The sequence below is a fragment of the Amblyraja radiata genome, chromosome 9 (genome assembly GCF_010909765.2).
Source record: "Amblyraja radiata isolate CabotCenter1 chromosome 9, sAmbRad1.1.pri, whole genome shotgun sequence".
NCBI lineage: Eukaryota > Metazoa > Chordata > Chondrichthyes > Rajiformes > Rajidae > Amblyraja > Amblyraja radiata.
In genome coordinates, this window is record NC_045964.1 from 74,257,372 (window position 1) to 74,272,866 (window position 15,495).

The following is a 15,495-nucleotide window of genomic DNA, read 5'->3' on the forward strand; positions in this document are numbered from 1 at the left end:
CTCAGCTAGAAGTTCACAAAGGGAAGCAGAATTTATTTTTAATAACTGTCGGCTTTTCTATCTTTGATTGGTGAGGTGAACAGTGCTTGTTGCTGACTTTGAGAATTGATCGCCTTACCTATTTAATCAATCACCCTATCCAATCAATTAACTCCTGACATCCTCAACGCCGGAAATACAAATCAGTTTATTTCAACGATAAAAATACACCAAACGTTCAGACAAAGAGCAACATATTTTGATGTAACACATTTCTTTACAGGAATAGCAAGGTAGTCAGACATAATTCACATTGTAAACTGCCGTTAGGTTGTTTGGTGTGATTTACATTGAATACAATACAATACAATACAATACAATACAATACAATACAATACAATACAATTCAATTTATTGTCATTTGGACCCCTTGAGGTCCAAACGAAATGACGTTTCTGCAGCCATACATTACAAAAACAAAAAGACCCGAGACACAACACAGTTTACACAAACAAGGCAAAAAAAAACTTATCTCTCCACTGCACTCTCCCCCCCATGTCAGAGTCAAAGTCAAAGTCAAAGCCCCCGGCTGGCGATGGCGATTGCCCCGCGGCCATTAAAGCCACGCCGGGTGATGCAAGGTCGCGCACCGGGTCTTGGTGTTGGAGCCCACCGGCGTGCGCTCGCAAAGTCCCGCAGCCATTCCAAGCCGCGCGGGGCGGTGCTGTAGGCCCCGCTCCAGGTGCTCTTCAACCCCGCAACTCGGGCGGGAGAAGTCGCCGTTGCGGAAGCCCCGAAAAGCGGTCACCCAGCAGTGACCCGCGGGCTCCCGGTGCCGCCGTCCGCCAAACCCGCAGTTGCAGCCTCCAAATTCCGGGGGTCGGGTGGCAGCAGTGCTCAACCACAGCTCCACCCGCTCCGGACTCGGCCAGCCCCGTGACGGTGAGTAGTCGGCAGCTCCGCAGCTGGAACCCCAGGTCGTTCCTGTTGGAGGCCGCTCCACGTTGCAGCCCCAACGACTACGGAGACCCGACAAAGAAAAGGTCGGGTCTCCCGTGCAGGGAGAGATTTTAAAGTTACCCCCTCCCCCCCACCCCCCCACACACATACCCCAACAAAAAAAATAACAAAAACTACATAAAAACGAGACAAAAAATAATAAAACACAGACGGACTGCAGAGGCCGCTGCTGACGAGTCGCACCGCCCACCGAATGCGTTCACAGTTCCGTTTCTTTGCACTGAAAAATATTTAATAATATGAACTGATATCTCGTTTTAAAATAGTGTGAATAGTGGAGATCACAAATAAACAAAACAAGTAGCAACCTTTCAACTTAGTCATAACAGGACCTAAATACCCATATTTAGCAGCATTTTATTCATGAAAGGTTGACATTGAGCAGTTTGCCAATTTTGTGGCCACATATACACACATGATCCAGAATTCAGGTATGTGCACAAAGGTACATGTGTGTATGTATGCTATCTGGCGTGTTCACTTATACGCTTGAGGGAATGGCTCAAATATGAATATAAGACTAGACCATACAGCACCTTAGGAATGCTCCAGCATTCAATTAGTTTGTGGATAAACTGGTCTTTGTCTCAACTATAGACTCCTGCCATAAAGTCATAGTCATAGATTGATACAGCGTGGAAACAAGCCCTTCGGCCCAACTCGCCCACACCGGCCAACAATGTCCCAGCTACACTAGTCCCACTTGCCTGTGCTTGGTCCATATCCTTCCAAACCTGTCCTATCCATGTACCTGTCTAATTGTTTCTTAATCGATGGGATAGATACCAGGGCTGCCAACATTGGGTGAGAGTTGGGAGTGAGAAATTGCGAGAGACCAAGCCCGAGGGAGCGTAGTGACCGGGGGGGGGGAGAGAGAGAGAGGGGGGGGGGGAGGAGGATGTCCCCTCTCCCATTGGTATGGGGCATTTGCATTTTTCAGCTTGAAATTGTGTAATATGGTGCATACTGTAGCGAGTATTTTAACTTACACTTGAATGCAATATTTATGCTTTAAATTGGATTAGCTATGAATAAGGTTAGACTAAATTACATTCCACAGTAGAGCCAGGCTCTGATCACAGGTGCAGCACATGAATGATCTTAGTGTATTCATGTAAGGAAATCAGATTATAATCAAACACTTGGCCCATGTTGACCAACTTGGGTCTCACTGAACACCTGGTACTACTGACCCTGACTCCAGTTGCATACCTTCTCTCATTCCTGACCCTGAGTCCAGCCTTACACCTGGCCCCCTATTCTACCCTGATCATAGCTGCTTACCTGCTTAGATTCCCAGTGCTGAATACTCCCATTGTCCCAGCTTTGACTGCACACCTAGTACTATTCTAGACCTTGACTCTGGATGCACACTTGGCCTTGCTCCTAGTCCCTCTACACTGACAATATATCTGGCCCTCACATAAAGTCCCATATTTGACCCCCTGGACTTAACCTATTACGTTCAAGTCCACAGGTGCTTATCTAATGCAGTAATCTTTTATGGGGCACTTCATGGACCAAATTATCTATAACAAAATTTGCACCATCCATTGGCTTCATTATTATCTAACATGCTAGTTACTTTGTCAAAGAAGTCATCAACTGGTTGAACACAATTTCTCATCCATAAAATTATACTCACTCAGCTGTATAAGTATTCTGTTACCATTTCATTCATTTTCCTAACAAACTGTCCTGAAGTCATTTTCACCCCCAATATTTTCAGTATTTTGCTGTCTTCCTCTCAGCTGGGACTTTTCCGAAATGCAAAGTCCAATAACTATATATTTAAGCAATATTATTCTATTAAATGTGATCTTTAGAGTACATTATATTTTATGTGATATTCGTAACACAACAATGATTTAAAACAAAGATCTTTGTTTTGATTGCACCTACCAACATGCATACATTATTATATTACAGTTAATATGTACCAAGGGCAAATTTTTGTTCCAATGCTCCCCATTCCCAATTACTTTTACATTGAAGTGATTGAAATCCAAGTGAAGTTTAAATGACATCAGAAAAATAAAACCTCCGGAATGGATGATATTCATCACATGGTTGGTTGGGGTCAGTATCAGCACAATTACTATATTAAACTTTTAATCTTCAGATGTCCTGGTTCAAGATAAAACTAAAGACAAATAATAACCTCCTCACACATTCCCCTGCAAGTATCTCTGTCACTCCTTTGAAATATTTCCCTTCTTTGAACAAGCTCTTAAATATCGCATCTGAATCAGTTTCCATCTGATTACACTCCTTGAGGATGTTCATCTATGTGTTCAATTAATAAAACAACGAGATTGGGGACATTTCTATTCAACCTGTCAAAGGAATTGGGGGAGGGGGGGGGTGGGTGGCATTTAGAAATAGTCAGTGAGGTAAACAAGCATCCCCACTCCCCGTCCGCGCCTGTCCCCACCACTGCTTCTGCTTCCAACTCCCGTGGCCCATGCAGTTGATATTAGTTTTGAAATATTCGTTTATCACAGAATTTCTCACGACAGAGCGTGAGAAATTTGTGATCAGCGTGAGAATTTGGCAAAATGTGTGACTCTCACACTCAATGCATGGGAGTTGGCAGCCCTGCCTCTATAATCCCCCTATCTCCCCCCTCTTTCTCTCCCCTCCTCTCTCTCTCCCTCTTTCTCTCCCCTCTCTCTCGCTCCCACCTCACTCTCCCCACTCTCTTCCGCTCTCTCCTCTCACCCCCTCTCTCTCTCTCCCCTTTCCCTCTTCTCTCTCCCCCCTCTCTCCATTCTCTCTCCCTCTCTTTCTTTCCCCTCTCCCTCTCTCCCCTCATCTTACTCTCCCCCCTCTCTCACCTCCTCTCTCCTATCTCTCGTCCCCCTCTCTCCCTCCCCCTCTCTTTCCTCCTCTCTCCCTCCCCTCTCCCTCCCCCTCTCGTTCCCCTAACTCTCTCTCCCCCTCTCCCCCTCTCCCTCCTCTCCCCCCCTCCCTCTCTCTCTCCCCCTCTCTCTTTCTACCCCCCTCTCTCTCTCACCTCTCTCTCCCCCACATCTCCCCCCCATTTCACCCTCCCACCTCACTCTCCCCCTTGCTCTCTTTACCCTCTCTCTCTCCCACCTCACTCTCCCCCCTTTCTTTCCCTAACTCTCTCTCCCCCTCTCCCCCCTCTCTCTCCTCTCTCCCCCCTCCCTCTCTCTCCCCCTCTCTCTTTCTCCCTCCTTCTCTATCTCCCCCTCTCTCCCCCCCCTCTCTCTCCCTCTCATCTCTTCCTTTCTCCCTCCTGTCTTTCTCCCCCTCTCTCCTGCCCTCTCTCTCCCCCATCTCACTCACCCCCTCTCTCTCTCCCCCCCCTCTCTCTCCCCCCCTCCCTCCCACCTCACTCTCCCCCCTCTCCTCTCTATCTTCCCCCTCTCCCTCCTCTTTCTCCCAATTCTCTCCTCATCTGTCTCTCTCTCCCCACTGTCTCCTTTCCCTCTCTCTCTCCCCCTCCCTTTGAGAGTCTCTGTCCCTTCGGCACAGAGACTCTCACGGCAGCGGCGCAATGCTTCCGACGCCTCCGACGGCCCAGGACTCTTGCACTGGGGCTGCTCCATGGCCGGAGCTGCAGTGAGCCACTCGCCAGCCCCGCAAACACTCGCCAGCCCGCAAACACTCGCCAGCTCCGGCTCCCCGCATCTGTCCCCGCCCGCTGCTTCTATCCCTCCCTCAGCCCCGGCTCTCCAACACCCGCGGCCCACGTGAGAAATTTGTGATCACCGTGAGAGTGTGAGAATTTGCCCAAATGCGTTATTTTCACGCTCAAGGTGTGAGAGTTGGCAGCCCTGTAGTCCCAGCCTCAACTACCTCCTCTGGCAGCTTGTTCCATACACCCACCACCCTTTGTGTGAAAAAAGTTACCCCTGCAGCCTTTCCTGGAGTCGGGCCCAGAGTTTCAGCGGCGGCACAGCGGGGACTTTAACATCGCGGATCGGGGCAACCCCTTGCCGGGGGTCGCTGGAGAAACACTCCGACCGCTGGCCTGCAGCCTACAACATCTTGGAGCCTCCATCTGTGGAGCTTCTGTCTATGTCAAACATTCCACTGGGTTTGGAGGAGACAATGTGACTGGTAAGAGATGCTGGAACTATTAAAAAAGAACAGTGAAGGAAAGCCATATGGTCAACAGCTGGGCAGTGAATGTGAGAAATAAAGCTGTGTTAACACAGAGCTGAGCCTGAGCACAGAGCAAGTAAACAAGAATGTTTTGAGAACTGACATTTTGTGAAAGAAGCAGTTTGATGAATTCAATAGCACAAGCAGACACTTTGATAATTATGGAACCAAGGGATGGGATGCATGTAGAGCAAACTAACTGTGACTAGTGGTGTGTGCAATTGTGCAGGAGTTGTCTGTAAACATCGGCCATTTTATATCAGCATGGCGTCAGCTTGGCTCAACAATAGAAAAGCAAGTGCTGTGAAGATTTGAAAGTTGAAGTTCTACCTTAAAAGTAAGAACCCTCAGCCACGTAGATACTGAGGTCAGGAAAGGTTGCCTGGTCAGTTGCCAGCACACACTGGCTGTGGTGAACGGGCAACGGGTCAATGCCTGACGCAAGGAAGGGTGAACTGTACAGTCACCAGAAGTTATACCTACGGTAACAATGAGGTCCGCCAGGCTCAGTCATTTTATCAATTACTAGGGACTCCATATCTTGTGGGTCTTGGAGATTCGGTATGTCAGAGAGGACTCTCTCGAACTTCTACAGGTGCACAGTAGAGAGCATACTGACTGGTTGCATCGTGGCTTGGTTCGGTAACTTGAATGTCCAGGAGCAAAAAAGAGTGCAAAAAGTTGTGGCCACTGCCCAGTCCCCACCATCGAAGGGATCTGTCGAAGTCGCTGCCTCAAAAAGGCAGCAAACATCATCAACGATCCACACCATCCTGGTCACACACTCATTTCAACATTGCCATTGGGAAGAAGGTACAGGAGCCTGAAAACTGTAACGCCTGGTTCAGGAACAGCTTCTTCCCTCCAGCCATCAGGCTATTAAACACTACAACAAATCAGCTCTGAACTACAACAGACAATTATTATTATTGCACTATATTTGTTTATTTATTGAGTATGCGAGCATGTGTATATATACACACTGAACTTTTTTTCTCCCGTTATGTAACATGTTTATATTGTGTTGTGCTGCAGCAAGTAAGAATGTCATTGTCCTATCTGGGACACATGACAATAATACTCTCTTGACTCTTCTCCAAAAGGTGGTGGAAGTAATGATTTTGTAAAAATACAAGCTCAATGGGGCTTTTATTATCACATGTTCAAAGTGCAAACGCACTGAAATTATTTATTTACAAACAGTCTAGTAGCTGATTGTCACAGGTCCCCGATTAGCAAATTGTAGTGAAACAGTTGCCTGTTCCATCATGAAAGAAGCACTACACTTCCGCAGGCCTCCATCTGTCAGCTTCCCTTGGATGTGGGGAAGAACCTCCCTCTCCTCGCCGGTCCACCATTGTGCCTCAGGCGAGCCTCTCGCAGCGGACCACAAGGGGGCAGTAGGCCAGACCCCGGTTGTCTCTCCTATCCTACTGACCTCACTTCTCCTCAGTCATGTCCAGTGTTATCGCCAGCTCCATCCTCCTGGTCTCTGGTCTTTGGAGGACGAGTAGAGGGCAGCTCAGCGGCTCCCCCGTCCAGGCCTTGGTCCACCGGGTTCTCCGAGCAGCGGTCGGCTCGGCGGCTTTCCCCGTAGGCCGCCGTCCACCGAGGTTTGCGTTCGGCCGTAGTGTCCAGCTCGGCCAGTACCTGCTGCAGGCCGCAGGACTCTGGGAAGCTCGTGGTGAATGAAGTAAAATATTGGCACGGATGGAAGAATGCCTGGCAAACAGGAAGTAGAAACATAGAAACATAGAAAATAGGTGCAGGAGTAGGCCATTCGGCCCTTCGAGCCTGCACCGCCATTCAATATGATCATGGCTGATCACCCAACTCAGTATCCTGTACCTGCCTTCTCTCCATACCCCCTGATCCCTTTAGCCACAAGGGCCACATCTAACTCCCTCTTAAATATAGCCAATGAACTGTGGCCTCAACTACCTTCTGTGGCAGAGAATTCCACAGATTCACCACTCTCTGTGTGAAAAATAATTTTCTCATCTCAGTCCTAAAGGATTTCCCCTTTATCCTTAAACTGTGACCCCTTGTTCTGGACTTCCCCTACATCGGGAACAATCTTCCTGCATCTAGCCTGTCCAACCCCTTAAGAATTTTGTAAGTTTAAGATAGATGCAAAAAACTGGAGAAATTCAGCAGGACTGAAGGAACGGGTGATGTTTAAGATTGAGACCCTTGAACGGAGCCAAACAGGAAATAGAAGCAGGCATAAAGAGATCTTTTTCTCATCAGCTAGGAGTGACGTGTCACAGGGTTTAGTGTTGGAGCCACAATTATTCACAATGTAAATATATATAGATATAAATGACTTGGATGAAAGTACTCAAGGTACGACTGCTAAATTTACTGATGACACAAAGCTAATTAGGAGAGTAGAGTGGGCAAAGATTTGGCAAAAGGAATAGAAAGTGGGAAAATAAAATTGTCTATTTTGGAATGAAACAAAAACCCATCCATTTGGGAAGAGACTGTGGAGCCCTGAGATATAGTAGGAACTGGGTGTCCTAATGTATGATTCACAAAAGACTAATGTGAACATCAAATAATTAGGCAAGTGAACAAAATGTTAAGCACAAAACAATCTGCCGGAGGAACTCAGTGGAGACGGTCGAGGTTTTAAATCGAGACTCTTGCTCTGCACTGAAAGTGGGGAGGGGAGACTAACAGTATAGAGAGGAGAGTGAGGTGGTTAAGAGCTGGCATGCAATATAGAAACATAGAAATTAGGTGCAGGAGTAGGCCATTCAGCCCTTCGAGCCTGCACCGCCATTCAATATGATCATGGCTGATCATCCAACTCAGTATCCTGTACCTGCCTTCTCTCCATACCCCCTGATCCCTTTAGCCACAAGGGCCACATCTAACTCCCTCTTAAATATAGCCAATGAACTGGCCTCAACTACCTTCTGTGGCAGAGAATTCCAGAGATTCACCACTCTCTGTGTGTAAAATGTTTTTCTCATCTCGGTCCTAAAAGATTTCCCCCTTATCCTTAAACTGTGACCCCTTGTCCTGGACTTCCCCAACATCGGGAACAATCTTCCTACATCTAGCCTGTCCAACCCCTTAAGAATTTTGTAAGTTTCTATAAGATCCCCCCTCAATCTTCTAAATTCTAGCAATAGGTGAATTCAGGTGGGGAAGGGTGCAATGGTGGGTGAGGTCAGATGGGGAAAGAGAGGGACAGGGATAATCAGATCAGATGAAATTATACATAAATACAGTCAAGTCAATCTCAAATACAATAGGTAGAGTGAAGGTTTAGAGTACAGAATATGCTTCTCAGCATGGTGGAACATCAACAAGTCCAATGACTACAATGGGGTGGTGGCGAATCAATAGAAATCTCATAACTTAAATAGATGTTTGAGGAAATATGCCTGGAAGATATTTTAAGAACAGGATACTCAGAAGTCAGCTGCAGTACAACAAGATCCTGTTAAAGATCTCAATGAGAATGATACTTTGTTGTCCTTGTACCTAGGTCCAGTGAAATTCTTTGTTATTGCATATAATCTGGTAAAATCATCCAGCAGACTTCACCTCAGCATTACACAAAGTGTTGCCATATTTCTGGCACAGCCAAAGTTTCACAAGTTCTTAGTAGTCTTATCTTCAAGCATGTGGCCAGATCAAAGATCATAGAGGAGCTATGATCTTTGGGCCAGATGGCCCACAGGGTCACTCTTGTTCTTGGTCGCCCCCTGCTGAGTTACTCTTGGTAGTCCACCGCTGGGCCCCTCTTTGTTCTCGGATTCTCTCTCATATTATAAGACATTGGTCTAGTGGGCCAGTGCAAAGAATTGGGAGTTCACATCGCATCGAATGCAACGTGAGAATGCCAGAGAAAATCCTTTAGCAGTTTTAAAGATCAGCTTGAGATAAAAGAAACTGGCAGCTGTAAAAGCAGCCGTGAATGATATACCATGGTAACCTGAAGACTGTCTGCTGATGGTTTCAAGAGATATTAATGCTCATCTGATGCGGAAGGACTTTTCTCTACGTTGTCACCTGGCCAATGCATAAACAGCCTTATCTACAACACACACCCTGACCCTACTCAAAGATTCCATCATCAGCGGAAGTTAGAGATTCTCCATTAAAGAAAATTAAAACTAACAATCCTCTCAGTTTGCCCCGAGGTACAGTCACGAAAGACAACATTGGAGCAAATAAGCAAACTGTTCACAAGTGGAGGCAGAAGAGATTGCAGATACTGGAAAAAAAGGAGAACTGCTGGAGGGACTCACAAGTCAGGCAGACTTTTCTAGATGTAATGTCTTGACCTGAAATGTTAACTATCCATTTCCCTCCACAGATGTTGAACCTGTTGCGTTCCTTCATCAGTTAATGCTGCATGGTGGCGCAGCGGTAGCACCAGAGACCCGGGTTCGATGCCGAGAAAAGGTGGTATCTGTACGGAGTTGGTATGTTCTTCCCGTGACCAAGCTCTTCAGTTTCCTCCCACACTTCAAAGACGTACAAATATGAACGTAAGTTGGCTTGGTATAAATGCAAAATTGTCCTTAGAGTGTGTAGCATAGTGTTAATGTGCGGGGATCGCTAGGCGGCGCGGACTCAGTGGGCTGAAGGACCTGATTCCGCACTGCATCTATAAACTAAACTAAACTCATCTAAAGTTCTCCTTTTTGCAACCATTCATAAGTCTATGAGGGAAATCCATGCTTATGAGTCCATGCAGAAAGTAAATATTTCATTTTAAAGTTGGTGGTATAAGGGCATCCTTATGAAGAATATTTATTGCAAACCATAAAAGCACTTGAGCGAAATGTGAGGCTGATGATTGTGTAAGGCAGGCACAATCAGTGGAATGTTTCCTTGCAAGTGTGACGAGACTCACTCAACTTACTTATCTCGGTGATACCATTAAACTTCTTACAGTGGAGGTTTCCTTCAATGCACATGGATTGTGGAGTACCATTTTAGCTATTTGCACCCATTGTGCCTCAGAACATTTTTTTTTAGGCTACATATTAGTTAATGAGCAGAAATTCCTTCCCGGGCTGCACACTGGCACTTCCACAACTGCCTCTATCAATCGCTTCATTAGGAAACCAGTAAAGAGAAATAGCAAACTCAGCAAAAGATTTCAATAAGGATCAAGAACACAGTGAAATAAATGCACATTTGCCCATTGAAAGTGTGACTAATTCCACATAGCTTAAAAATTGAGGAGGACATATATTACTGCATGTGAAGAGAACAGAGTCAGCACAATAAGATTAAGAAAGGACCACGATAACGTAGCAAAGCAATTTAAAAATGTAATAGAAACAGGAGTAGGCCATTTAACCTCCCTTGAGCCTGATGCAGCTCATCTTTCTTCAATTACCAAAAATAAATAACGTGGATCACTTTTTTATGAGTCCCTGTGAACCACGCTGATGCAATAATTAAAGGAGCTAATTTATTTCAAGAAAAGAAGACATATTTCTTGATTTTCTCTCTGTGGGAAGGAAGCTCCCTATCTCCAATGAGAGCTGGGAAAACACAAGGAACGCAGGAACAGGTTTTAGATGTGAAATGGTGGCAGATAAAATCTCAAACAATCTAAGGATATATAACCCAGAAAAATAGCACAAAAACTAACTGATAGACTACTATTAAAATTGATGTTGGCCACTACAGCAGAACAGACCATTTGAAACACTCATCTTAAATGTTAAGACTGCTGGTTATGAGGAAAGTTAAACAAATAATTACGTTTCAGGTGCTTGGAGGAAGTCCTAGGGATAATTTGAATGATGTATAATACATTAAATGGCAAAGGATCTATTTTACATTCATTCGAAGGATGTGGGCTGAGCTAGCATTAAATGCCCATTCCTACTTTCCCCTGAAATAATGAAATAACGCAGTTAAACATGGCCAGTGCTCGGCCTTGGGCAAGCCTGATGATCATTCCATAGTGTTGTGTTGATACGACATCTGACAGAAATGGAACTGCCTCTTCATAATTTGAAGGTTTCTCAGATAATGGAAATAAGGTCATAAGTGATAGGAGCAGAATTAGGCCATTCGGCCAATCAAGTCTACTCTGCCATTCAATCATGGCTGATCTATCCTTCCCTCCTAACCCCATTCTCCTGCTTTCCCCCCATAACCTCTGACACCCGTACTAATCAAGAATCTATCTATCGCTGCTTTAACAATATCCATTGACTTGGCCTCCACAGCTTTGTGGAAATTATCTTTAACTAGATATTTATTTAACGTGTGCTATCTGCCGTGGCTATAGAGATACATTTGTGTGCAGGATATCATTCCTTCCCTGTACACTATGCAAAGCATGAGCTTAAAAGGTAATTTTCATTCATATTTGTGCAGGCGTACGCAGCTAAATAATGTCAATGACTTAATGGTTTCTTATGCCGAGCAATTAATCTTTCACTTATTTAAAACATATAACATGAACAGTTTTTATGAGCCCACTTTGAAGGTGCAGGCTTAATAATTACAAATGATTTATCCCATTATCTCTTTCCAAAGGAATTTTTTCATTGCAAGTCAGAATTTATGTATTTTTCAGAATTAGATAACATTTGATTAGTGTTTTGGACATTAAGAAAATCCAAAGACATTGGGCTAGTGTGGTTGAGGTTCAATACCAACCAAGATGAACTGATTGAATGGTGTAGTTGATATGGAGTTCAAAATGGCCTTTCCTGCTTCTATTTCTTATATTCTTATCTATCTTTAGGAAGTAAAAATTGGATAGATATTTTCTCTTTGGAGTAAAACTTATTTTACCTATAAAACATATTGTAAGTTTTAAAAAACCCACAGGCAATGAATATGCCCCTGAAGCGGACTCAACTGAAAATGTGTGTAATTGTACTTACTCCTGTTATATGAAGTAATACTCCTCCTTGTTGCCTTTCCTTATTGGTAAACAAATCACTTGGAAATTCGTGGATAGCTGTAATAGAACAACATACATCAAGGACTGCAAAAGCATTCTCAGGAACTTCTTTTCAAGATATGCGAGAACAAGAGATTGCATATTCTAAGTAAACATAAAAAAGCAGTACCAAAATTATTAGAAAATGTATTTGCGCGATTAAGGGTGGCAAAAGTATTAACATTAATGAAGAGACATCTGCTTAGAACAAGCTTCAGTAACTTTTAGTTTAGTTTAGAGGTACATCGCGGAAACAGATCCTTCGACCCACTGAGTCCGCATCGATCAGCGATTCCCAGCACATTAACGCTGTCCTACACACACTCTAGGGACAATTTACACTCATACCAAGCCAATTAACCTACTAACCTGTACGTCTTTGGAGTGTGGGAGGTAACCGAAGATCTCGGAGAAAACCCACTCAGTCACAGGGAGAACGTGCAAACTCCGTACAGACAGCACCTGTAGTCAGGATCGAACCTGGGTCTCTGGCGCTGCAAGGCAGCAAATCTATCGCTGTGCCACCGTGCCACCCTTAATTAGAGCAATCATCTTTATAATGCACACAATGGACTTTTGTCGTTTTTTAGCCACTCTCTGATTCTTTTCTTGCTCGGGCACAGAGCGAAAAAAGAATTAGAGAATGTGGCTAAAAACATAACGGAAACAGGCTTACTCTTGATGAAACACGCTATGTTTCACACATGCCGCCAGGATTATCACAACACTATACCATTGGAACCTAACACCACATATAATTTCCACCAACTCCATGGTTGGACATTGGCTCGACATTCTTAGCAGAAGCACTCACAGTTTGTAAAATTAAACAACTGGACACAGAGGAGAGCCACTCCCTCTGCGCAACTGTTCATAACATTCTGTACATAACAAACTGTACATAACATTCAGTCCCATGACTTGTGAATGAGGTAGAATTGCACTTTTAAGCAAAGGCAGCTACCATCATAACTTTACAATGGAAACATTCATGGAAAATGTAAAGACAAAAACAACTTTAGTATATTGTTAAAGTTATTAAATTGAACCAATTTATGGCACAAATGATTGAGTGAAGAGAGAGATATTTTGTCCTAATTTTAGTAAAATAGAACTTAATTAGGGTACAAAATATGTAAATAGGGACTATGTCCTCAGAAGAAAGATTCTTTCAGACAGAAAAGATGTAAGTGTATAAAACGTATAAGTGTATAAAATCATGAGAGGATTGGGTAGATGCACCAAGTCTCTTGCCCAGTGTAGATCAATCGAGGACCAGAAGACATCATTTAAGGTGAAGGGGAAAAGATTTAATAGGCATCTGAGGGATAACTTTTTCACGCAAAGGGTGGTGGATGTATGAAATAAGCTGCCAGATGTTGCGGCAGGGATGATCCCAACATTTAAGTTAGTAACAGTTAGATAGGGTTTGAAGGGATATGGACCAAACATTGGCAGGTGGTACTAGTGCAGCTGGGACATGTTGGGTGGTGTGGGCAAGTTGGGCCGAAGGGTCTTTTTCCACATTCTATGACTCTAAGACTTAGTAGTGCAATTTTCAACTTTTAACTTGCAGAATCAAGTTTACCCACTAATCTACCAGTAATGAAGCTTCAGGTCCATGTTGTTAGCAACTAATATATGCTGCAACTTTGAATTAATAAAAAATAATATAAAAAACAACAGAGGTCATCAAATAGGTCAATCAGATAAACAAATGAACTGCTAGACTTTTGGAAAAAGACTAGGAGGAAACCAACTGTAAAAGTCAGGTCAGAATTGGAAATGCAGGAGTACTGATTCCTGCTCCAGTACGAGGTATCTTGGCAATGCAGGTGGATGGACATCTGCGGAATTCCTAGATGGACAATTGCTGGCTAGGTCTACCTGAAAACACATCAGTGAACTCAGGAGGTAGAAACAAGGAACCGCAGGTGCTGGTTTGCCAAGAAAACACACAAAGTGCAGGAGTAACTCAGCGGGTCAGGCATCATCCCTGGAGATTATGGATAGGTGACGTTTCATGTCTGAACCTATCTACTTGATCGGACTTTGCTGGCTCTACCTTGCACTAAACGTTATCCCCTTATCTTGTTTTTCTGCTGACTGGTTAGCATGCAACCAAAAAAACTTTCACTGTACCTCTGTACACATGGCAATGAACTGAACTAAACTAAACTTCAGGAGGTCCGCTCTAATGAGCTGCCAGTTACACTTTGGTGAGCGTGCTATCTTTTTGAATTTTACAAACTGCTATTTCACAAAGAATATGAAACTAATTCCTCTTGTTGCCAAGTCACCTGCACAATTTGGACAAGGCTAAATTGATAACAGCCATTAAGGATAATTTTAATCTCATCTCTACTACACATAGAAGATGCAACCTCTTTTTACCATTACCCTACCCACTCTACATAGACTCAAATTGCCTGACCGACTGTGTATTACAGCATTTTCTGTTATTTCACATTTCCAACATTTCTGATATTTTGCTACTTGGAACAATTTTATCAAAAGTTTTCAATTCTTTTGTTGAAAATTCGCAGCAGAGAAGAATAATTATTAGAAATTTGAAGGTTTTGAACAAAGTCCTTAATCTGTGAAAAATCATCTGGCCTCATGCCATAAAGATAAAACCAAGACTGGAACATTTTAGGTACCCAGTTGGTTTAAACAATTGTAAAGTGATTTTGGGCACCATATCTGAGGAAAGATATGCTGGCTCTGGAGAGCGTCCAGAGGGGGTTTACAAGAATTATTCCAGGAATGAGTAGGTTAACATATGATGAGCGTTTGACAGCACTGGGCCTGTACTTGCTGGAGTTTAGAAGAATGAGCGGGGTTGGGGGGGGCCTCATTCAAACGTACAAAATAGTGAAAGGTTTGGATAGAGTGGATGTGCAAAGGATGTTTCCACTAATGTCTAGGACTAGAGGTCATAGCCTCAGAATTAAAGGACGTTCCTTTAGGAAGGAGATGAGGAGGAATTTCTTTAGTCATAGGGTGGTGAATCTGTGGAACTATTTGCCACAGAAGGTTGTGGAGGCCAAGTCAGTGGATATATTTATAGATGGATTCTTGATTAGTGCAGATGTCAGATGTTATGGGGAGAAGTCAGGAGAATGGGGTTAGGAGAGAGAGATAGATCAGCCATGAATGAATGAATGGTGGAGTGGACTTGATGGGCCGATTGGCCTAATTCTACTCCTATCACTTATGATATTATGATTTAAACCATTTTGTTGGTCAATATCGTCTATTGATAAAAACATGCATGACACGTCATTCAGTTTTAATCTCAGCTGTACTCATGTTGGTTTGGTCAGTTATTTTACAGCCCTACAGTTATTTACATTTTAATTATCTTTTTCTTTATTCACAGAATGGATACATTGCTTATAAGCCCAACATTTCATATCAAT

The 15,495-nt window shown here is 43.8% G+C and overlaps 1 protein-coding gene across 2 annotated transcripts in view; it reads right to left on the minus strand.

Annotated features, from left to right (window-relative positions):
- slc24a4 (solute carrier family 24 member 4) overlaps positions 1-15,495 on the minus strand; it is a 234,354-nt gene that overhangs the window by 80,191 nt on the left and 138,668 nt on the right. For both annotated transcript variants that reach the window (XM_033027758.1, XM_033027757.1), the window contains exon 3: positions 12,015-12,091. In XM_033027758.1, coding sequence (XP_032883649.1) covers positions 12,015-12,091 — 77 coding nt within the window. The remainder of the gene's footprint in view (positions 1-12,014; positions 12,092-15,495) is intronic.